This window comes from Numida meleagris, chromosome 19, assembly GCF_002078875.1.
Source record: "Numida meleagris isolate 19003 breed g44 Domestic line chromosome 19, NumMel1.0, whole genome shotgun sequence".
In the NCBI taxonomy this organism is placed as follows: Eukaryota; Metazoa; Chordata; class Aves; order Galliformes; family Numididae; genus Numida; species Numida meleagris.
Window position 1 is genome coordinate 1,353,984 of NC_034427.1, and position 25,106 is coordinate 1,379,089.

Below are 25,106 nucleotides of genomic sequence, written 5' to 3' on the forward strand. Positions count from 1 at the left end.
AACATTTCAAAATAGAAACAGTGTAGTGACATTTTAACAGCTTTCAGAAATGAAAGTGTAGGTAGATTATTTAACGAAGCTTTAATGCTTCCTACCCCAGCACTTTATTTTAAAACCATCCAGAGTCTCTGCAATCCAGGGTACTTGAGTACACACTGAGTGAAAGTATGCATAATCAAATAATACCACATGACAGCTGCCAAACAACTTTATCTATTAACGAACAATGAAAAGAAATCTTCAGTTGTACTAATGGAAAGAGCCAGCTCCTCCTGGGCGTACTTCAGGCCGTCTTATTTTAAATGCTGGATCTTACCTCAGTATCTGCCTTGTAGCATGGGTGAACTACAGTCATATAAATGCCTCTTTTTGCTTTTTTTCCCATTACCTAGACAAGAGTTAGTGAAAATAGTCCAGACAGAGATGTCTGTTCTTTGGATGTGTCTATATGTTTATGAATCTAACTCCAATCACCAAAAAACCAAAAACCAGACTAAAACAATTGACGTACAGCTTAGACCTCTAAAGTCTCTCTGTACTTCTTTAGTCTTACGGGTTTGGGCACAAATTCCATTAGCAGTAATTTAAAATTTACTGGCAGATTATTGCCGCAAAAGATGACTAGCTGGGTCTGCCACTGATTCCAGCAGCAATCCCTTAGAAACACCACCTTTCTGTGATGATTTCCCACTGACAACCATCTTATAAGCATTTAATTCATATAATATCTGCACTACTGGTACTGGGAGTTAACTGCAGGTGTTACGCAGCTGTGAATATTGCCTAGCTACGTAGCATAGTTGCTCTATGCCACAAGGATTATATAGCCTCTCTGCCAAACTTGCTCTTCCCCCCCACCAAAAAAATCAGGCACGTCTGACAAAACATTTTCCACAAACCACTACGCACAGTATCAGATCAGGCCTCCCAGCCTCCATTAGCATCTCCTAGCTCAGCCTGCCCTTGACTGCGGCTCCTCAAAGCTGCTCCTCCCCCTGCTCCCAATCTCCTTCAATCAACCCACTCTGAAAATCCCCATCCTCAAACCCTGGTATCCACCATTCCATCAGATGGTGCCATATCATTCCCAGCTCCTCATCTTCTCCTGTGACCTCTCGCCTCCTTTCCTTTCTCTTTTCCCTGACCTCTATCTTTGTGGCACAACAATGTTCTTTTATTTCAGACAAAGATTAAAAGAAGTAAAGTGTTCCCTAAGCAGATCCAAGCTTCTTTTCCCCACCTTCTATACATGGAGAAAAAGAATATGAGAGCATAAATACTTTTTACTTTCCTTAACATTCCAGGTTCCTCACATTCTTCCCCTCTATTTACACTGGCTGTTCCAGCTGGATGTATTTCACTGTCCAGTGGTCTTTGATACTGGGGACAGTGAGGGATGGAGCAGCAGTGAGATCACACAGGTCTGGTTATCCCCACCTGTACAACAATACTGCAGCTGCAACAACTGTCCGATATTTGGCTGTGGATCAAGGGCTTTTAACAGTTCCCATTCAGCTACAGCAGGAAATCCATCCTGACTGCAATTATTTTGGGCGTTACCTGTTTGTGGTTGTAAAATACTCACTGCACTTGGGCTCAGTGTAAATAGATGAGTGGATAGCGTTGCTCACCATAGATTTTCTGAATTCCTTGAAGGTCATCCTGGGGCAGTTTGAAGTTGTGTGTTTCCATGTACTGGTAGAAAGGAGCCATGATCGCGCTGGGATCATTGGAGTGTTCCAGACCCAGCGCGTGTCCCAGCTCATGGACTGCGACCAGAAAGAGATCATTCCCTGTGGAAGGAAGGCACAGCTGGGTTAATACGCAGCCAGAAGATGACACAATCCCAAGACCTACCCGATCATAGTGCAAGAAGCAACTGCTTCACGATCCTATTGCACAGCAGGTTGTGTGCCATGTCAGCTGAGGGAGAGGGCATTAGTCCTGAAAGCCTGTGTAGCTTTTACAGTTGTCACACAATGGGCAGGAGGCACCTAGCTGATGGCCACGTGGAGATCCATTAGACCAGTTAAAACAGGCAAGTGCCTGGAGTAAATCTGTAGACTCTTGTAGAAAAGAAAACGGCCAGCAGGCTCCTCAGATACCACAGCCTCTGTGCCCCAGTGCTGCTAGGGAAGGTGAGAGCACTGCAAACCTCCCAGTCAACAAGGATCTGTGGTAGGAAAAGTCCCTGTCCTCCACTCCAGGTCCCCCAGTGCCATCCTCTGGTCTGACCTCGACCACCAAATCCTAGGGGCAAGCTGCAGTGCACCAGCCAGGCCTACAAAGGCAGGAGCTGGGACATAGACAACTAGGGCTAACACACCACAACACACTTGTGACATCTCCCCCAGCACAGGCTCCTCAACTGCTTTTACTTTGCTAAACTTCTGGCACTGCCACGTCAGTGGGAGAAGGTGATGTAACACTGTGCTATAGGACACTACGTGGCACTGTTACAGACATACACTCCTCTTCAGCCCCATGGATCTGGGGCTCCCACCTCCTCGATCTAGAGTGGTCCCTGGATTCTCTACATCTTGAGGGCATCTTGACATGGAAGGTGGACACAGGCAATGCTTCTGTGAAGGGTGAAGACACAGACAACATGGACAGATTGAAGAACTGCCCTAAGCCAATAAAATGAGTCTCCAGTCTTTCCTAAATGAGGCCCTATCCGTTTTTTTTTTTTTTTTTTTGCAAGACAGAAAGCTTGCACTGGCAATCAGGTACAGGGGAACACAGTCAGCAGCATCCACTTAGTGGCTGCTTTGCAGTGCATCCAACTGCATTTCTGCATCTTCAAACCACCCAACTTACAGGTAACAGACTTCAGTTTTGTGTACGCGGCTGAGGTGTCCTTGGGACAGGAGTCACATCAGGGATTCATGTATAAGAAATAAGACAATGTGGAATCAGTAGCCTGCAAGTCTTTAGAGCAGGGTACTTTGCCAGCACCTCAAGGCATTCTTGCCAGAAGCCAGTAATAAACAGTACTTAACTGGTTATATTTATCACATCAAGATAGTTAAAACATCAAAACATCTGAGTTGGAGAGAACACGCATGTGAACATGCAAGCCATGTAAAAATACACATTTCAAATAGTTGTTCAAATACATTTGTGCAAATAGAAACATCAGAAGAAATAGGTCGGCTAAAATCTAGTCATGCGTGTATTTTAAATACCAACTTTCTGTATTCTGGAAATCCAAATGGAGACTTGCTTTTTTTCTTGCTGGAAAATCTGATGTGTACAGAACTAGTCAATAAAATATTCAATATCTTAGTATAAAATGCATTAAGTGGTTACATGGTGAAGCTTGGACTGATAGCTCTCTATAGGTTTTCAAAAATATTCAAGCTTAGAAGATGCACTCAATTTCCAAAAGCAATTCAAAGACTCAAAGCCGTGTTAGCAGTTAGATGGTCTTTGTTTCCTGTAGCACTTTAATGTCCTCGAAAGCATAAATTTTCATTACCACAACTATTCACACGCAGGAGTACAACTAAAAGTCACTCCATACTGACTTTTGTAAGAAAAGGGCTGTGCCCATGCTAAGTGCTGGGAGGCTTTTGCCCCTCACCAATTTGGTGGCATTCTCTCCCTTGTTGAAGTATCTGAAGAGTTTTTCTATTGACAGCATGTCTACAACTTATCACTCTTGTTTGCATACAGGTCTACCTGATTCACTTGCCTCTACATGGGCTGTACTAAGCTCTATCAGAAGCATAAGATCTGGTAATATCTTCATTTAAAGTAGGTTTAAATAACCTTCCATCACTTGTTTCTGCCCCAAACAAGTAACAGTTCACTCTACAGCTGGAAAACAGAACTACACAGGCTCATAGACTGGTCGAGGCTGGAAGTAAGCACTGGATATTGCCTAGTCCAACTCCTTTGTCCAAGCAGGGTCAAGTAAAGCAGGTTGTCCACAACTGTACCAGTTTGGGTTTCTTGTACTGGAAAGCCCAAAACTGGACACAACACCTTCACTGCTGCTCAGTAGAGAGGAAGGATCACCTTCCCTGACTTGCTGGCTTTTCCTAACGCAGCCCCTGATGCTGCTGACCTGTCACACATCTGGCTCATGTTCAATTTGGTGCCCACCAGGACTCCCAGATCCTTCCTTGCAAAGCTACTTTCCACTCTGTTGCCCTCTCAGATGCACATGGTGTAATTTCTCCCTCTGTGTATAACTTCGCATTTCTCTTTCCTCCGTTTAATGAGGTTCCTGTCAGCCCATTTGTCCAGCATGTTGAAGTTCCTCTGATGACAACGCTGCCATTTGGTTTATCAGCCACTCCCAAACTGAGCGTCATCTGCAAACCCGTGGAAGTTCTCTTTATCGAAAATTCTTGTTCAATCCCTGTCACCCACAACCAAGAGCAAGGAACCAGCTAACCCTGTATTCAGTACATACCCACCTCCTGTGGTAGAGAGCACGATAAAGAAAGAACGGGCTACCTTTGGTTTGTATTTGCAGGGAGAGCTATCCAGAGATGTCCCAAAACTTCTACTCACTTGTACCATCTGTACAAAATAAATATGCTTTGTCAGAGACCCGCCAGAGCTGCCTCCTTCCCGATTCTTAGGAGGCATCCCAAAGTCCTCTAAAAATCACCAGACAGAAGGTAAGTCCACACAACCAAGGAGAATTACATAAGTTGGCCCACTGAGTAAAACAGGTGGATTTGCTATGCTAAAGCAGAGAGAGTTCATTTAGCTTTAAAGCCAGTGTATGTTCCTTACCAAAACAATGCTATCACCAGAGAAAGCTTTAACTGACAGCCCACCTGTAACAACATAAAAAACATTCACTTCTCATTATCATCATTCAAACACACTGATCATCTTACACTCAAATTAACTGTTCTGTTACTCTGAGTACACCAGACAAAGAATACGCACAACTGTAAACATGCTTTTATGTTCGATTTTGTTAATTAAAAGTTACCTAAGTTTATGTTTAGAAGAAACTCCCTTTAAACACACGTGTTCCCAAGTTGAACTGGCTGAGTTGAGATATACTGCAATACAGTCTCATATCAAAACCAGCTCTTTGGTTAAGCACTCTTAAAATGTTTACATGACACTAACCTCCCCTGAAGAAACCCATGGTTTTACTGCAGCAACACAAAGAACACTGCAGTCACAGATGAATGGATTCGTAATCATCCTCCTTTCAGACAAGTATTCCATGCTTCTTTTAGTTCCATCTTCAGCTGGAGAAATGGCTGCTGAATCAGGTAACAGACATCGTGGGGAAGGTTTCTGTGAAACCACTAGCACGTCTTCTTTTAGAGTTTTATTCATTTTAACCATCAGAATCCATACAGAAATTTTTGGCTAAGAAATGCTTTGCATATTAGGGTGTCCAACTTATGGAGATCAGCAAAAAAAACACCCACCAGCATGTCCATCAGTTTATGTTAATAGGTCACAGAGCTACTACTATGGAAATATTGTGATATTACTATCGGTATTCATCACTGAACGTGACAGCTGTATATATAGCTGTAGTAAGTGTAGGACTCTGTGGAGCATCTAGCACAACAGAGCGTAAATCCAGGGCAGAGCTGTAAGATAGCAGGTGTATAATTTAATAACACTGTACATCTAGTCAATAACTGCAGAGCAGCTGTGAATATCTGGTCTCTACCACATTAGTTTTATAGTTTAGGAACAGTATCGTCATGCTAAGACTGAGCTACTTCTGGCAGCTTACTCAGACAATTAAAAAGACATGTGTAGGTTCATTTTTGAAATTTTATTAAAAGTAAAAATGATACTGAAGAAGTCAGATCATTGGTTGTGACAATACCATACCTAGGGTGATTACAGAAAAAATGGTGTGAACTATAAACATGCTTTTAAAATACACTAAAATGACCCCTTCAAGTCCAACAACTGTTTTCCAAGCACAACTTAAAGAAGCTTTAGGGCTACTCTAAGCTATGCCTTGGTACTTGCATCTTCAGACTTGCAGGTCTGAACCATCAAACAGAAGAGTACGTGATTCATTTTGCACTCCGCCATTCGTTCCTACAATATGCTCTGCTCAAGAAATGCTTTTGATCTTCTTGCACATGAAGACCTGTATAAGTGGTGATATTGCTCCTCCATTTCTTTGCATCGGACAATGAAAAGCTGCTTTCCACATTCCATCTAGAAAGGAAAAAAAAAAAAAACATGCTGAGAAGGAAGACAGCCTTCATTTTGTTCCTAAGCTGTTAGAGTTATATCTTATTCATTGCTGAATTTACATCTTAAAGATTTCATTTAAGAATCTTTAAATAGCTTCACTGTAGAAAGGAAAGAATGAGATGCAATCTTAACAGAAATCACAACAGCTACATAGCAAATTCAGACTGATTCTGATTGCAGGGAATATCTCCATAAAGCCAATTTGACCAACTTTTCTTGTCTGCAGCATGAACACACTGAACAAGCACAATGTTAACTCATACAAGATGTGAGATGCTCTTCTTCGCAATGGTTTCCCAATCTCTTTTAAATTTTATTTATTTTAAAGTTCTCACTCGACTTTTCTGAACAGACTTTCTCAAATTTGATTGCAGCTGCTCAGTTTCTTCAAGGCTGATGAGCCACAGGTGTAAGTGCCCACTGGAGCTCACCCTAGAGGAGCTGACCAATATTCAGCAATTCAAGGTGAACAGACGTTCCTGGTCAGGGCAAACAACTCGTAACCTTTTAAAGCCACTTGAAGTGGTGAAGGGCTTCATGTGCCACCACAGACCTTTCATACACATCACTGCACATTTTGTGCCCAAACATGTTAGCATTAGCCCTCAGGACTCCTGGTTCAGGGAAGTGTTGAACAGCCTGCACAGTTATGGTCAGCATGGTCACAGCGGTCTATTTTAAACTTTTATCATGGACACCTCAAAGCAGGAGTCTCTGTCAATTCAGTAAAGGTGTCATCTCTGTTACCACCATGCCAGTAAGAGACTCACATTCTTGTAAGACCAAGTGACTGCAGGACAGACCACCAGTAATCATGAAAGATCGGTTTGCCATACTGTCTCCATAAGGCAGTGTGCAAACTAGGTTTGTTAGCTGTGTTACAGACCGAAATTAACGCTGCAAGCTGTGCTTCATCGGAGATAGTACTGATAGCACTTTGAAAACAAATCTCCTGTAGCAATTTTGAGAAAAAAAATACATAAATTCTTCTGGACTGGTAAGACCTTAACTGACCAAGGGATGCGGAGGCCAGAGTAGGCAGCTAGAAAGAGGGGAAGCAGTGACTACTTTCAGCTGGCTCCGCAGCCAGGCATGGAAAGAACTAGGAACATTCTGCTTAAAAATCTGTCCTATACCTTCCACAAGTGCAGATTTAAGCATAGTTTGTAACTCAGTGAACTAATACTAAATAATGGTCAACCCCAAACTGAAAGCCTGTATTTGCCTTCTGTATCATAAAGATCTATAAATTAATTCCTTCCCTGCTCCCACATCTTTGTAACTCATGAGAAGGGATTTTTACTCTACTCTGACCACAAATGACCTCCATTACCCATCAGCAGTCAGTCAGTGGCAGATGTTATCTTTTTTGCTCAGAAACCTTAAACAGCACGGAACACAACATTTTCAGGTTTGGTTTTTTTTCCTCTAGACATTTTCTATTTTATAGAAATTTGATTAGAATAGCATTGCCTTATCTAGTAGAACATATGGTAAAGAAAAGGGAAATACTTATGAAAACAGAAAATGTACATGACTTTCATCCCATTAGTCTTGAAAAAAATTTGTAATAAGTAACTTAGAGCTTTCCTTTTTCTTCATTTTCCCTTTTTTTTTTTATTTTAAGGGAAAAGCAAATACTAAAAGCTAAAAATGTGTAAAATAACAAAGCAAAAGAGTCAAACTGTGTTGTTCACACAGATATGGCTGACGAAGAGAGAAAGTGAAGTCCAAGGAACACTAAAGTCTACCTTACTGCAAACAGTAGGATCTACAGAGAGCTGACCCACCTGGGAAACAACCAGGAGCATTCTGCAGTAATTAGAAGGCTGACCCAGTGTGCTCAAAACAGACCTTGCACAGGCAGCATGGATACAAATCAGTCCAAACTACTTGGGGCTCTTACTGCCAACCAGCTTGAAATGATTCTGAACTCCTATTGCTGGCAACAGGGAAGTGCTGTTCTGGGAGCTACGAGAGGAGCTCTTTGCCACAAAGAGGTGTTTCCTAATAAGGGAAGGAGACATCTCATTATCTTTGTCCTTCTCCAACACAGAATATTCCTGATGAGGCTGCAAAGACTGAGCAGGACTGAGAAGTAAGACAACTGGAATGCAAGAGAGTTTCCCCACTCAAAGTGGTTCTTTTGGTAGATTTGGGAAGAGAAGGCCACACTGGTTAAACTGTCTTCAACATCTTGTGCTCTTCTTCAGAAACAGGAGGAAGAGATCTGGAGTATTAGCTGTTGTTTCAGTGCTGATGCTGCAAACCACCTCTGACTGCAATTAGAAAAATCTTTTTAAAGAATTCACTTATTTTTCCTTTATTCTCTTCCCAACTGCGTATTATTTCATGTACTGCCCCATTCAGTGGAATAGAGCAAATTCATTCAAAATACTGCTGTGTTTTGGCTGGCTTCACATTATCTATTTTTGGATCACAAAATCAAAAGGCAAAAAGATCCTTTGTCTCACCTTGATTCTCATGTTCCGCCTTTGTATATTTTTTTTCCTCCTATTTATGGGAATTACATCATTCTGATTCCTGCTGGCTTCCTACGAATCTCAGCGCATCTGATTTTCTGTGGAAAGAGGTAAAATAATTAATTATTTAAATAAGAAATCAATAGAATCCAAATACCTAAATACCTCCATTCATACACTGCAAATCAAACTAACATTGACAAAAGCAATAGATATTTTCCTCTCACAGAACACTGTGAGCAGAAGGTATACTTAAAGTGCACTGCTTTGAAAGTAGAAATTGCATTCCATTCAGCTGTAATCAATAACTAGCACTATCAATACTGCAAAGCTTTACATTTTTTTGCACTAGCAAATTCTTTGCACTAGCACAGCACTACTGCAATGCCACGTCTATCTTTGTATCATGACTGCACATAACACAAAAGAAAGCACTACTTACAGAGATGCTGTCCAGTAGTGAAGAAGAATCTGAAGACAGAAGTCCTCCATGTGTGCTGGTGGGCTTTCTCTCTTCACTTTAGTTTTATAATTCACAAAGTAAATGGAACATTTGTTCCATGAGCAGCTACAACAACTAACAAGTTTCGCTGGTGGAATTAGTTTGTTAAAATTTATAATTTTCTGGTCCTTTATTTAAAGCCTTCTATGTTTTAGTTGTCGGACACAATAGGGATATAATCTCAAACTGCTGCTTACTTAAGCTACTTGATTTGATGATTTTTTTTAATTATTATTTATTTATTTTACGATGGATGGCTGTTAGGAAACTATGCATCTATATACTTGCTCAAATTCTGTTCAACATTAAAACATGATTTTAGACAAATATGGCTTATGGGAACTTGTCTTTGAGCAGTTATGGGACGAAACCAATGTTAAGTAGGTATGAGACTAAATACTGAACTGTTTTCTTTTCAATGGAGTGAATTACTATAAAAAAGCCTGACAGAATAAGTGGATATCTTAATACAATCTTATGCCCCAGAACTTCCAACATCTATACAGAAGTCTCTCAGATAACAGGTCTTCTGCAACAGAGGATAAGCGAGTAGCTTCAAAGCAGTTCTGGTTTTCGCTCTGAGAAGTTCTGATGCTTGTTTTCAACTATAGCGTCAGAAGCCTGAAAAATAACGATGGATTCAAAATGCCATTTATTAGAACAAAACTCTTTAGATGTGGAGATGTCCTTTACCTGAGGAATCAGAGAAACAAAATTAAAAATGTATTCAACAGCCAAAAAGCAACATTCTAGGTATACTGTGCTGTGACTACATGTGCTGTTGAGTCGCTCATTACATTGACACTGTAGATTTTCTTTGTTGTCCTCAGCATTTCCTTAGACAGCTAATATTAAAGAAGTAGTACAGTGAACAGAGAGGGAACAGGATTAAAATTTCAGAATAAATTGAGGATAAATGGGTGAAGGGGTTAAAAGCAGCTATACTTCCTTTTTTAGCAAGCATGCACTGTATCTGTACAATTCAGGTAAGTGGATTACAAGCAAACTGTACAGTCATCCCAGAAAAGTGCAAATAAAGAAAATTCAACAAATATCACTATTTTAATCAAAGACATCAGACAGGATAAAAGTTGCATAATAGGCAATGGTTCCAAAGTGATGCCCTATAATGACCAGTTTAAATAAAAGGCAAACCTACTTACACAGCTTGCTTAATATTAGGCAGACTGTTATCCTAACACACATCCAATCCATTTATAATACTCATCTAGTGATGTTTACAGCAACATTTACATAAGATTCCTTTTACTAAGAAGGGAATTTGCTGTCATCATTTTATAAGCTGAATCCCTTCTTACAGCTTTGAGTTGCCATGGGGAGATTAAAAAAAACAGAAGTTTATCTAGTATAGAAGTGTGACTGGCCCACACCCGCTACAGAGAGCAGTATCACTACAGGAAAAAGACACAGAAGTGCTGAAGATTCATCCAGGGTCTGTTACACACATAAATAAGGGCTTAGTGAAACAGAACCTTACATTTTCTAGTGTTTAGTGCTTCTGTAACCCGATTTGCACAGTTTTCCCATGTGAAAACTCCTCTTTAACAAAATGACAAGCACACTAACGCGAGCTGATGCAGGTCTTCCTGAGGTTTTTCTCTTTGAAGAACCCGAGTCCCACCTGCCCGCCCTGTGACCACGCGCCCTCACAGTAAGGAGCTGCTTCCTGACACCCGCTCCCACCCTCCCCTGGCACAGCTCTGTGCCGTTCCCATCCCACCACCGCTTCCCAGGGCACAGCCCGGCAGCTCCCTCTGCTCCCCCTCCTCAGGGGCCGCAGGGCGCAGTGAGGCCGCCTCTCAGCCTCCTGTTCTCTAGACCAGGCCACCCCAGTGCCCTCAGGCTCTCCTCACAGCACACGCCTCCCAGCCCTGCTGCCCGCTCTGCGTCCTCCTCGGGATGCTTCCAAGGACCTTAACGTCCCTTTCACGCTGCGGAGCCCAGAGCTGCACACAGTGTTCAAGGTGAGGCCACCACAGTGCTAGATACGGCGGGAGGATTCTCCCCTCTGACCAGCTGGCCATGCTGTGTTCAGTGCACCCAGAATGCAGTCTGCCCTTAGTGCCAGGGCACGCTGCTGGCTCCTGCTGCCACCAGTGCCCCCAGCCCCTTCCCACTGAGCTGCTCCAGCCACCGGCTCCCAGGCCGTGCCTGCACACTCTGCACATGCTGCCTCCACAGATTAAACACCAGCTCGGAGCAGTGCACCTCCTCCCCACCACCAGGCTGAATTTTCCCCTTGGAGGCTGTAACACTCATTGGCCATCAGTACGATTCTCCTCCAAAATCAGCTACTCTAGCCAGAATTTCTTCCTTGAGAGCCTTGCTGAACACTGACACTGACCAGCTTTGATGGCCTCTGGCTGTCCCAAAAACCCTGCTGAACATATGCCATGTCCAGATGGCAGCTTGAGTGTTTGCTCTGCTGTCCAGCAAGCTGTTCACCGAAACAGCGCTTGTCCTTGCGGTGGAAACACAGAGAAAAGCCTCTCAGTTCTTCTCCGTGGCTAACAGAAGCCTTCCTGCCAAGCATCTCAGGCCCTTCTCCTCCACAATTCCTGCAGAAGCTCCTGCACTGATCTGTCACCTGTCTCGTAAATGCCGACGCTTCTTGGCTGGCTCTCATTCAGAAGGCAGGCAGCTTTCCAAAGCAGCCTCTGGAGGAACCCGCTGCGATCCATAGGGACACGTTTGTTGTAACGATTACAAAATTTACGTGGGTGACATTAGCACCGGCACTGCTAAGACGAAGGTGCTGCCCTTTGCACTGATGGTGACACAAGCAGCTCCAGGCACTGCAAACGGAACTAACAGCTGCGTACAGAGCTACTAGCTGCAGCAGGGTGGCACACACTGCACACTTGTATGGTGCTGAAAGCACGCATGGACAGCAGTGATCTTATAAAAAAATGTGAAGAAGATTTGACTGGGATTATTAATGATGTTATTTGCCATGTTAATCTGGGGATTAAAACTGACTTTCTGTAATTAAGCCGGGTTATGCAAATGCTTGAGTTATCAGAGAGGTATAGGAGCAGTCATGCATAAAGTGGATACTTAAAATGACAGCTGACTTTCTGCCACTTGGCAGGATACATTTTCAAGCTACTGTTGGAGATCCATACAAATAGATTAACATTTTAACATAAAGGCTAGAAAATACGTGCTTTGGCCCAGTTAACAATGGATTTCATGCAGCATATCTATACTCGAATGTATCTATTCAAGTTCGGTAAGGTACTGAGGCAGCCAAGGCAGAAGTCACAGCACAGCCCAACCTGGGTATCCTCTTTCAGTCACAAGCTTTGCTGCCTACAGTGAACAACGTATGGCAGCAGCTGCGAGTCTTGAGACAGCTATTTTGAAGTGTGCTCAGCTGTTTCTACAGCATGTTTTAAATGAAAAAATGCCCAGGGCTTGGAGAAAGGACGGCACAGTTATCTTTGATGCGCCTTGTGGTAATAGAAACACCTGGGATACTGAGGCTGCATTCACGAGCTGGTAACTCAGCGACCAAACGCTCCGAGCAGCCACCAGGGGACACCTGGCCCACAAGCAACCCATAGCCCGTGTACCACTAAAAGACAACAAATCCAGAGCGGCTTCAATTGCCTCCAGTGCCCACACACCGAAGTCTAATAAACCGGAGCCCCTGCTGCCACGAGTCTGGGGTCAGCTAAGGGCTGAGTGCCGCTTTCATTTCTACTGAGAAGCACTCTCCAGGAAAAATATGACATACGTCCTCCTGCGACCACTCCAGTGCCTCCTCACTGCGTGGTTGTGTAGCTGATTTCTCTCTAAATGAAAACCACACTCCTCTTTTTTGGTTGCATCCTGTTTGCCACATCACTTCTCTGGTTTGCCTCGATCCTTCTGAATTCTGAGCCTGCCTCATGCTTGTAGCAGCTCCCACTGACACTCTCCTCTGAAAACTTAGCAAAGGAATTCTGTACGTGTGATCCCGGGTAACAAGGACAGCTCCATGAATTCAACTTCCTACTCAGCTTTGCATATCCTTATATTAACTAATTTAGCTTCCCATAGCTTACTCATGGCAATGTGAGAGAAGGTAGTAGAATTAACACGATAAATCAGCAGTTATGAATCAGAAGCACAGTACTACCAGGCTAAAGGAACTGTATGCAGAAGAGAAACTGTATTTAATACACAGTGTGAAGGAGACTGCATTTACCTCTTCACAGCAGAAGATACAGATGTGTTGGTGCACTTGCCCCCGTGACCTCAGTCTTGTACAACCAACACCATGCCCATTATGATTGCACCACTGATTTTAATGGATACAGCAACACTCCAGATGTCCACAATAGGCAAAGTCAGTACAACGATGATCACGCAAAATAACGAGCACATGAATTTCAACTAACTACTCACTGGCTGCTGTGATAAACTGCTACTGAACTGCAGCAGGTTACTGCAGCGTGTTCACACGATTGATACTTTGATGAACGGGAGCACTGGAACTGCCTGTGCAGAGAGGTGGTGCACTGTCCTCTGTCCTTCCATTCCGAACCCATGTGGGCACTTCGCCGTGCAGCCTGCTCTGGGGAACCTGCCCTGGCAGAGGGGGTGGGATGGAACCTCCAGAGGTCCCCTCCAGCCCCTACAAATCTATACTTGTATATTTTCCATATACAAGAGAGAGCTGTTTACACAGATACATCCACTCACACCATTCTTCATCCTGTCTGGATGAGACTCCACGTGAAGTGTTTTGTTTCTGTCCACACAACTACCACTGCTACTGAAGACTCAAGCAGCTCTTCTGTGGGCTGACAGCTGCATCCAATCATGGATTTAGTAAAACTCTTCAGGTGCTACACCATGGTAAGACAAATGGAGACCAACAAAAGCAAACCTTCAAGTCATACAGTTTTGTAACAAAACTATAAGGACTAAGTAAGAGCTCTCATCAGCCAAGTGTTCTGCGGATCCGTGGTGCCAGTCTCAGCATCCTGTCACACAGACCAGAGGTTTACCTTTACAATTAGCACAACGACAGACTGTTCAAATTTTTCCTTACAATTAACACATTCTTATCAGGAATTTTTTTTATTTGTTTTACAGGTTCCTTTTTGCATAGGAACACACACAAGAGTGCTTTGCTGCTGGTCTGCTGGAAAGGTTTTGTGATTCTTTTTTTTTTTTTTTTGCTGAGAGAATTTTTCAGTTCTATACTGCCCCCAAAATTCCTATCGTAAGAACAAGCAAGATAACGTGTAAAGAAATATTTCCTATTAAAGAGGCAATATTGTTACTTGCTTCTTGCTTACACCTTATTTCCAACAAAAAAAAATGGCAGTGAACTGATCAGTCAAGAAAACTCTGACAAAGGAGGAACTCTCTAAGACCTGCTAACCACATTTCAAGTAAAATACATCAGAAAGTGAGAACTTGGAGCAGGTGACAGTTGTAATGACAAGAAACTGTGAAACAGGAGGAAAAACCCTCCTAAAAAGGCCTGGGCCATCTCTAGCAATGAGACAGGACACTTTCACATTGGCACATCAAGGCTAAGAACACAGGCAAACCAGGTTTGTCATGTTCAGTGCTCACATTTATAACGCTGAGTACAGGCTCACCCCACCACCCTCCACGTATGATGTTCCCCTTCTACCATCAGCACTTCCCTCAGACACAGGATAAATATGATCACCCCATTCTCAATCCCCTTACTGGTCACTTTTATAGACTGTTTAAAATAACTATGCCGTGCAGACTATGCTGCACCCAAACACAGAAGTGACATTTATGCTCTGGAATGGAAGGTTCAACGCTTTTATCAGTTTTCACAAGCAGCAGAGTGCACACCAGCCCTTCAAACACCAATTAGAAGCACTCTGAGGACGTCACCCGGCAGTCTGCCAGCACAACAGAGAAATGCACCACGTGTTTTACAAAGCCACCATGTAAGACACAGTTTTCATACAAAAGGAGACCTTCAACTCATTGTATGCATTGCTCTCAAACGACATCCAAAAAATACACAGGAAAGAAAAAAGAAAATCTCAAGAAAGTGACAGTGTTGTACCAAAGAGGAAGTTTTTCCCAAAGCCATCCCTCCGAGTCTTTGAACTGCCTCCCATCCTTGCTGAGCTTATTATAAGAATGAAGCGTGTGGGTAGGAAAAAAATAAGTAAAACTTGCCAAAAGCTTTCCTTCCACCTGCCTGCAAGGAGCTCCCGTCCCAGCACTCCTGAGTGCCTCGCACAGGCTTGCCTGCCAAGCTGCATCCCATGCACAAGTCACCTTCCCATCCAACACGGAAACTGGGTCACTGCTGAGGCCAGAATGAACTTGCACAGACCACTGATGGAACACAAGAACAGCTCTCACAAGGCAATTGCTCAGTCTCTGATTCTCAGTCCTGATCCTCAAACAAACCTATGAACTGCCTATCAGCCACAAACACAGGAATTAAAATTCATAACATCTCGAAGATAGCAGACAGAGCTTTTCTGCCACACCATCATCTCCCACGCTCTCCACAACCCACAGGCTACAACCTCTCTTTATATAATCATTTAAACATGCCAGGAAAGATTCCTTCTCTTTCCCCGAGAAAGCAATTATCTCGTAACTCCTGCTTTCCTTCAAATTAGCATTTCCATACTGAATTTAGCAGCTCTATTTCTTATCAATGATGATCTGATAGATATCAACTCAAAACTCAGGGATTTTCTCCATCAGCATTCCATTCTGTTGTAGGTTACCACAAGAACGCTGCCTGTTCTAAGCAAAGGCATCACTGCTGCATCCGTTCTTAGACATCATGGCCACACAAAGGCTACTATGCATCTATACTGTTTAAAAATCAAGTCATTTACATGCCCAAAACTTCTAGCCTTTATTAAATGCTCCAAAACATGATTTGTCCTTTCGGTTTTCCAACTTAAGAAGTTTTACAAGTCACCACAATCCTGAATCAGAGGTTTTAAAATAAATCAGAAAGTGCACATTGTCACCTGACAGCAAGATAAAGCCACAAAGACACAGAAGCTCTTCATTGCTTAGTATCATAAGAACAGCTCTTCTAATCATCTGCCTTCCTTAACAAGGCAGCCAGCCCCATCCACTGACAGAAGGAATAATGACTGTACTCAGATTGCAGGAAAATAAATAACAGATTCAAACTATTGAAATACAAATGCCTTCATTCTCTCCGTTTTCTGTTCATCACTACAACCAACTATTCGCCCACACTAGGAATTCTGTGGGACACGGTTCACATTCCATGATCCTCCTGTTCATCCTGCCCCTCGGGGAACCCGACCTTCTACAGCAACAATGGCCCAGGTCTCAAGATACCTAGCGAGCAAGAAGATGCACCCCTCTGTTCAATCCTCAGCATGTACACATGCTCACAGAGCATGCACTCACAAACCTACTGACGAGATGATTTATCCATTTAAGATGTAACACATGCTTCAAACGCATCTGAACCGCTGTTTGGGAAGGCTCTGCTATGCACTTCCCAGTTAGAAGCCTGTCAGCGTGCTTACATTCAACTTCTTATTTTGAAAAATAACTTGCACTCTTACCATCATGATTGGAATTTCCCAGGGTCCACGGCTCATCTGAATCAAAGTGAGTGTCCCCTCCTATTCCTGGTCCAGGAAAGTAAGCGTGAGCTAGGAATCCACCTTCTCCATCAAACGGAGAACTGTCTCCATGGAAACCAGAGGCAAAAAATATCATAATATCTGCCTCCTTCCTGTCATTTTTAATTTCATGGTAAGGGACCTCTTCAAAGGTAAGTGGTGTCACTCTCTGCCAAACATCAAATGCCTGACGAATGGCTCTCCTTGTATCAAGCTCTCCAACCTTGGGGGTATAGTTGTGTACACTGTGAATGAGAGAGAAGGAGTGTTTAGAAGTGCAGATTCTATTCAAGAATTACTATAGCCCCAGTACTTATCCATGCTATTTTTACTTACTGCAGACTCTACTTTAGCCATGCCAAGTTTTGCTGTTACACATGAAGTTACCAACAAAACAACAGCCTTGATCTGGACTACATTTATTAAGAATAATCCCAGTACTGAGGTTCATCTTACATCACTTTCTAACTGCTGACACCCTTCCAAATCCTCACCAATAGAGCTGAGGAACTAAGTCTAAAAACAGGCAAATTATTTCAGACTTTTCCTGAAAATACCATGCTACAACGCAACTCATCGTATGAAAACACCAGACTAGTAGAATTCTTTTTGAGAAATAAACCCTTCAGTAAATCTTTTTAGACTGAAGGGCCGCTATTGTGAGCCCCAGTCCATGACAGCTAATGCTGGAGTTAAGCAAAAATACGTAGGTCCCTCTTAGAGCAACGCCTCCCGTTTATTGCCGTGGAAACTATAACAGGTACAAAGAACACGACACTATCCAAAAGAGAACAATCTCAACTACAAAACACTATTTTTCAGCACAATCACCACCATTAGCTCTGCATTTTTCCAATGATGAACAAGAGCCTGTATGAGGTGCTCAAAAATCTGCACGGCTGTCCGGAACGTGACACTGTCACCACTGCTGAAATGTACCACCACCAACTCACTGTGCTCACATCCACTGTCTGGCCTCCCTAAATGTTCACCAAGCATCAATGAATGTCAGTAGCTTTCATTTTTTCCACATAGAGGAGTTCAATCCCACACCTTTGCTCCATATGCAGTCCCATGTCAGATGTCATTCTGTCAGACTGCCCCTCTGCTACTGTCTGTCATGCAGCAACAAAATGGAATGGGGTAGTGGTAGAAGGTTCAACCTCTACTGCTATCCCACCAACTTCCACCTCTGACATTGTGGACCAACAGCATAAAATAGGAGGTATTACTTTCAGAGCACACCTCATAGCTTAACTGCAGATAAATTTCTCATAATTGTAAACTTTTGCTTAAGGAGTGCTGCTCTTGAGTGTTTTGGTTTTGCTTGTTGGTGGACACATAGTAGACTCAAGGCCTACTAAACTTGGCTCAGAGAAACACGAGACATCCATCTATGGTAAAGCAACCACTGTCAGTGTTTAATGAAACCAGTTCAATTTAATAGAATTACTGAGAGATGAAACACCCTGTAACACATTCACTGGTAAAATAAGACATCCAACAAGGCAATGTCACGTTAAAAATACTGAAACTGGAAAAATACTGTGAGCTCAACAATGGCAAAAGTGAAGCTGTCTGCCAACCATCTACCTGTGCTTTCATTTATGTAATTATATACTAACTTTTTCTAAGGTCTAGAAAATGTCAGAAATATATTCTGCCTCTCACATCTTCACATATAGAGGGCATCCCTTTATCATTTCACTTAAAGGAGTAATCTTTGGTGAAAGATTTGAACCCCAGAAATAGTCCCTTCTACCACTCTCAGCACTCCCTCACTGTTCAGCGAAAGAATTCTCCTCCCTCAGCCGAACTACTGAAGCTCCACTGACCCTAATTCTCCTTCCCTTTACACTGTCATCTCTCTTGCTGTATATACGCGGGCAAATTCCCCACGCTGTTCTCTCAGATTTCTACCTCTTCACTACAGATCTCCTTCTGTTCATCTAAACTTTGCTCAGCCACATCTTCTCCTTAGTGTCTCATTCCTAAGTATTTCTCCTCCAGAAATTAGAAGGCTATACTTCAGGAATTCTCAACTGCAAGGGCCTTACATGTTCTTTTAAATGGACATCTGTAGTGACAAACTGTCCTGGGCATCATTCAGCAATTGCTTTCCAAAATCAAAGGACCAAAACGACTAACACAAAGGATTAACTGAAAAACAGCGGTCACCAGGTAACACTCATTTTACACTTGATGATCACCTCAGCATCTTGCCTTAGCAGGTCTAAGTCGGGACAAAAGCAAGAGTTTCACTCCATGAGCAAAATTAAAAACTCTGCAAAAACAAATACGCAGTAGAGTGTTGCACATCAGTGGAGGGACAAAGCATTACTCCTTTAGAAAATAACATTCCTTCTGCTTTAAGAGGACCATCTGATTGAGAGGACGTGACTTAAGGGTTAGAGTCCTGCTGACTACAATCTCAGCTGCAGCTGCAAGGGTTACAATTCATCAGCCTTTAGATTTCTAAGGCAATCTGCATTCTGAACAAATACAGAATGTTTTTTGCCCTCCCTGCCCCCAAATATAAAGAGCAGGTGAGGGGACTGTACCTGTAGGTTATATGTTTCTGCCTCCATTTTTGCCCTGTTAGTGCGTACCGCTTTTTCCTCCGGCTATGGCCTAGGTGGGGATGATCTGGAACTCCACATCGAGGCTTCTTCATCCACCTGGAGGAGCCAAAGAGCAAAAAAGAAAGCTAATGAAGAGTTTGGAAAAGAGATTCAGAAGAACTTGAGGGTGACCACAAGAGCTCCTGGGGATGATGAACACACACTAAGAAAAGCTCAGCATTCCCTCCTTGTGCAGAGCTATGAACTCCACCTCTGCTGACATCCCACACACATCAGCACACCAAAAAGGCTTCGTGTTTCCTTTTGGAAAGAGATACCAGGGGCAAGTAGTCCTTATTCTTGACAACAACTGAACAACGGTAACGCTACGGGGGACCCTGTCCCAGACTGCACGTGCATACACGCTGGGATCAAGTTCTCTTATCACCTACCACACCCTCTCTCCTTTGGTTAAAGTACTCCTGTCCTGATCAAAACAGAAGAAAACCAAAACAACACGAAGAAAAGCCGTTCCAAGGCAGAACTCACTGGGAAAAAACAAAGGAGCACTGGTGCGCCCTTCCCACCTACAGACTGCAGCTGTCTGTAACCACCAGAACAAGATGCCAAAACCTGGGGGTCTCAGCCATCCGACTCCCGCAGCTCCTCCTTGGAACCCTTATCTCTTTGGGTGCCACTGAAGATGTAGGAAACTCCTGCGAATACATTAGAGTGTTTAGCATAACCTTACACAATCTGCAGTGTGAATTAGGTTTTTCTGTTGTGAGCTTCACGAGAACTCTGATCACCACAGCGTCATTCTCACTGGGCCCTGATTACACTGTCAGAAAATTATCTTCTATTTTACCTCTCCCAGTATCACCTGGAAGACAGAGGCCGGCTGCAATACGCTGCTCTGGGCTTTAAGGACTTCTGGAGCCAAAGCTCCTATGGCATCAGCACTCGCAGAACTGCCAGCAGACTTTCCCCACGCACAACTGCCTCACTCCTCTTTGGATCCCATTGTATTTAGGCCGGACTGCACTCCCACGGCGTACCCACAGCCTATTCCTGAGTTCAGCTACATGTCACCCAAAATACGTCTAATACAAAATGCCTGATTACCCAGTGTCCTGGCTCTGGCGGGATAGTTATTTTTCTTAACACTCCAAGCTTTTAGTTCCTGTACAACTGCGTGCACAGATTCAAGAGAATTTCATCTTCTTTTGCTGTCCTGTCAGTGAGGAGCTGGGGCATACAGAACCTGGACAGCTGACCCAAACAAACCAAAGGGATATTCCATGCCATATGGCTTTACATTCAGTGACAAAACCTAGGGGAACAGAAGGAGGAAAGGGGGCAAAAACAGTCAGACTGACAGTGTTTGTCCTCCCAAGAAACCCAGCTTTCCGGGCAAACGAAAGCAGCGTGCAGCTTCTGCTTTACCTAGCACGTCTCAACCCACCAGCTCCTGCACTTTACCCTCCTAAATCTCTCCCCGATCCTGCATGGGCGCAGCAGTCGAGCAGCTTGGAGGTGCCGAGCTGCCGGCCAGGTTACACCACACCACCTGGCTGCAGCTAGGCAATCTTTTTTTTTTTTTTTTTTTTTTTTTTAAATAGGGCACCAAGAGCATTTGGCCACCAGACATTCTACATCGCACTGTTTAAGTATAGACTACTGCATTCCTCCAGCTGCTTGGCATACAGAACAATGGGTGATTTCCTACAGCAGGGACAGCCAGCTCTTGACCAGACGCAGCTGCTTTCCCCGGTTCAGGCTCCAAGTCCTCCCCTAGCCTCTGCTGTGTAGAGGAAGCTGTCACTCTCGGTCTGCTACTGTTGAGCGGGTGGCAGCAGTACCTTTAAACTCCCTGAGGTAAATAATAAAATTAGACAGCCGTATCTTGCAACTCAAGGCGAGGGACCTACACAACAGGCTCAAGATGATGCAGAAGACATACAAAACACATCCAACACATGAAAGACTATTTCCTGGTTCTCCTCAGGTCTATGTGATTATGAGAAATATAACAGTGAGCACTTCTGTTAGGTGCCAGTGCGCCTCCTCTCCCTGCACACTCCCAGGATTACGTTTGCTTAGCTGTTAAAACAAATTACCATTCAACCCGCTTACTGCAGGCAGGCAAAGTTTGCTGAGGTGCTGCTGAATGCAGAGTAGGAGGAGGCTGTTCTAAGTATTCTCCCACGCTCTTTTCACAGGAAATCATACATCCTCAACCTGTTCTCTCAAGACATCCCCCCTTGTCCCTCTGCTGAACACCACCTTCCCTATAAGAACCAGTAAGCCACAGCAACGGCCTTCTTACTTCCAAATTCCCACTCCCACTGGCAGGGCTTGTACGACAGCTTCCACACACTTGGATACCACTCTTGGAGGAAAGCCCAAGCTCAGGGTTTGCGTGCGGAGAAGGAGATAAAGAACATGAGGCTTCTATAATAAGCGAAAAAAGAAGATACAGAATTTGCTGCCTAACAAAGAAGCCACAGAAATTAATAATTTTGCACACTGACCTATTGCACACAAAAGCTTTAAAGGCACAGAGCTTACGACACCAACAGAAGTGACAGAAAACTTTCACAAATCCAACATCCAAACCTATATCACATACTGAAATAATAACTTAGCAAGCGCCTGACTAACTTGGAGCCCTCAGAGCCAGTCTGCCTTGTTGGTTCTTCTCCCTTTGCTCAGCTTCCAGAAAAGTGATGCTTTCCCAGACAGAATGCTCCCTCCCACCCGAAATGCAGGCTCACAGCAGTTAGGACTTCTCTTTAGCCTGACTCCTAAGTAGGTATTTCTGCTCATCCATGTCATACAACAAAAGGACCTACTGGTTAGACACAGCAGCAGCACAATCCCGCCCATCGCACATGCAGGTTTCAAGCCTTTGGAGACTTGATTCAGAAGAAGGACCACAGCTTTTTTCACCATCAGCCACTGAGTCTCCACGCAGATAAAACCTGCCTTACACATTGAGTAAAACAGGGACACCACCTTCTTTTCCCCCAGAAAAACTCTTTTGTTTCCTAAAGCAGGGGCTTCCACATGCAGCTTGCTTCCTTCCCCCACCACCCTCAAGGCAGCAGCTGCTCATGGCCCCTTCTTCACCACCCTATTCCAACCCACAAGCATTCCACTTTCAAGCTTCTATACATCAACTACACATACTGAGCCTTGCTCTCCTCTAGCTCTGCCTCAACGTAGACTACCACAACTTACTTCAATTCAGAACTGGAGCTCTCCAGAGGCAGCATCTATGCAGATCCACAGCTCCAATTCATTAAGCAATACTCTATTATTGGTCATTTCTGGAGCCAGATTTTCACCTAGGTCTAGACAGAGATGCAATAAATGAAACCCTCGAGGTTCACTGCCTTCAGAAGCCTCATACTTCACTTTTGCACTAGCAACAGGGATCCCCACACAAAGAATGACATTTAACAAAAGCTTCTCACACTCCCAAACAGTACTGTTGACAATAAGATCAAGCTGGAGCTGTCCATGTGTTCGTTAGGGACACCTCTCTGTGAACACTGAGACTTCTCTGATGGGGCTCCATCAGGCAAATCTATCCCTTCTGAAGACTTCTGGCACCTGGGATAACTACCCAGGTAACAAGACAAGGCTGTGAGAATGAAAGATAAAATGAGCCCACATCAATCTTACTCAAGAGTTGTTTGGTCCAAAACTCCTGTTACTGGGATCCCATAAAACTGTTGCATAGTGGCCACTGCAGACTGCACAGCTTTTCCTGACTGCGCGGCAGACATTTGGCTGTCAGATGGAAGCAAGTAGCCATAAGTTTTTAACCAACCCTGAAAAAGAAAGAAACAGAACGTAAGTTTCTGCCACAGTAAGTTTTCAGCTTAACAAATCGAAGCATTTTTTCAAACGAAAGAGTGACAAACTAACACAACAAATTCAACAGCCTCTCTTTTTCAGTGAGCTTTGGGTGCAGCAGCCGATCTCTGGGACGACCCAGCAACCATCTGCCCTAACTGGATGACGCAGGCCTGACGATTAGAAGCAGCCAGCGCTCTCACTGACTGGCTGGGGAAGACTCAGGTTTGTGGTGCAACACAAATGCCCAAGGAGGTCCGCTCCTTGTGCAGGCTGAGCTCATCCCAGAGACCTCCTGCGCACCTTACCACCACCCCATCAACATCGGGCTGCTCAGCTCCCACAGCAACACACTCCAAATAGCCACTGCCCACCCTCTGCTGCTCCCAGACCACAGCTCCAAGTAAACAGCTCAGCAGCCCTGGGCAATTCCCATGAGTACAAGTTCTGCTTTTATGCCTGCACTGAGCACAGCAGCACTTCCCTCAATAAACAACTCACAAAGTTTACATGGGCCCTCGGTAGGCGGCCTTTTCTTTCAATACCATTTCTCCAGACAGTTTTCAGAGCAGAGCAGAACAATAGAAAGAAGCTTCGTTTACCTCTACTGCCCCTCAAACACAGCTTTAGATTAAACCATGTCAAACTTGCAGGCTAGGGACAGCATTTTCAAAACCAACCAAGCAAACCAAGACTTTCTTCAGAACTACTTTACTATCATTAGAAAAAGTAACATTAATTCATTGTTAAATGAAAAAAAAGAAAAAAACAACCCTGAATGTAGGCTTGCTTTCACAAACTTTCAAGGTAACATTCAATGAACACACAACAGTGGGTTTTTTTTGTTTTGTTTTTTGTTTTTCTTTCTGGCTAATACCCAACAGAAATCAACATGACCCAGCTGACAAGCTCCCCAACATCCAGAAACAACGCAAGGAAATCTGTAGCATTAATAACCAAACAGGAAGATGCTGAACTGCTTCGGCATGCTCCATCTTCCAAAGAGAGATTTATAAAACCTTCATAAAACCCAGCCATCTGAGGCAACGCTTGCTTAGACCATGATTACTACAAGCCCTACAGAGAGCCCCCCAGCTTCCTCCTGCCAGCAGGACGACACGCCGACCCAGGGGACGCTGCCACCAACACAGGAGCGCTGACATGCCACCTGCACACAGCTGAGAGCAGGGAGGGCAGGACGGCACATCCCCCTCCACCTGATGCAGCGCAGGAGAGGGGCTCAGGTGAGGACTGTGGGGGGAGAGCAAGCCCCATTTCTTTTTACGAAGATGCAAAAGAGACAGAAAGGCTTTGCTTCCACGGCTGGAAAAGCAGCACAACACAGCACCAGGGCCGGCGGCACCAGAGCTCACAAAGTAACTGGACTCGCAGTGCTGTCACCAAAGGCATCGCCAACAGCTCGAGATGAGGAGCCGCCCGGACTCGGGGCATTTTCCGCGCTGCCCCGCACCTCATGTTGGCCTCCGATACGCACAGGATGCCCGACGGCACCGACCGCCGCCTCACCGAAGCCCGCTGCCCCCGAGCAGTGCCACCCCGCGCCCCCGCTCCGTCCCAGCCCGGCGGGGTCGGGGCACGGCCCGCAGCACCGCACCGCACCGCACCGCACGCTCCTCCCGGGAGTACGCAGCAGGGCACGGCGAGCTTCGGCAGCCGGTTCGCCCCCAAGAGACGAACGCGCACGGGAAAAGAGCTCGGGCACGGACAGAGAAACCTCCAGGGAGCGAGGCCGCGCCTCCGAGCCCCGCCGGGCAGCGGCCCCCAGGGCGGGCCGGCTGCTCGCGGACCGGCGGAGCCCGAAGCAGCTGCCGGAGCGATCCCGGCGGGG

General features: G+C 44.4%; 1 protein-coding gene and 1 long non-coding RNA gene across 2 annotated transcripts in view; both read right to left on the reverse strand.

The window, feature by feature from the left end:
- Positions 1 to 23,232, reverse strand: part of MMP24 (matrix metallopeptidase 24) — a gene marked incomplete at its 5' end in the record, with an annotated part of 40,638 nt that extends 17,406 nt beyond the window's left edge. The window contains 4 exon segments of the mRNA XM_021416377.1: positions 1,632 to 1,793; positions 16,773 to 17,077; positions 19,394 to 19,510; positions 23,084 to 23,232. Of these exon segments, the coding sequence (XP_021272052.1) occupies positions 1,632 to 1,793; positions 16,773 to 17,077; positions 19,394 to 19,510; positions 23,084 to 23,232 (733 nt within the window).
- On the reverse strand, positions 1,801 to 16,747 carry LOC110408037. The gene is made up of 4 exons (XR_002444133.1): positions 9,133 to 16,747; positions 8,682 to 8,788; positions 4,753 to 6,168; positions 1,801 to 4,533 (listed from the first exon to the last, which is right to left on the reverse strand). It is a non-coding gene; the product is annotated as an uncharacterized LOC110408037 (long non-coding RNA).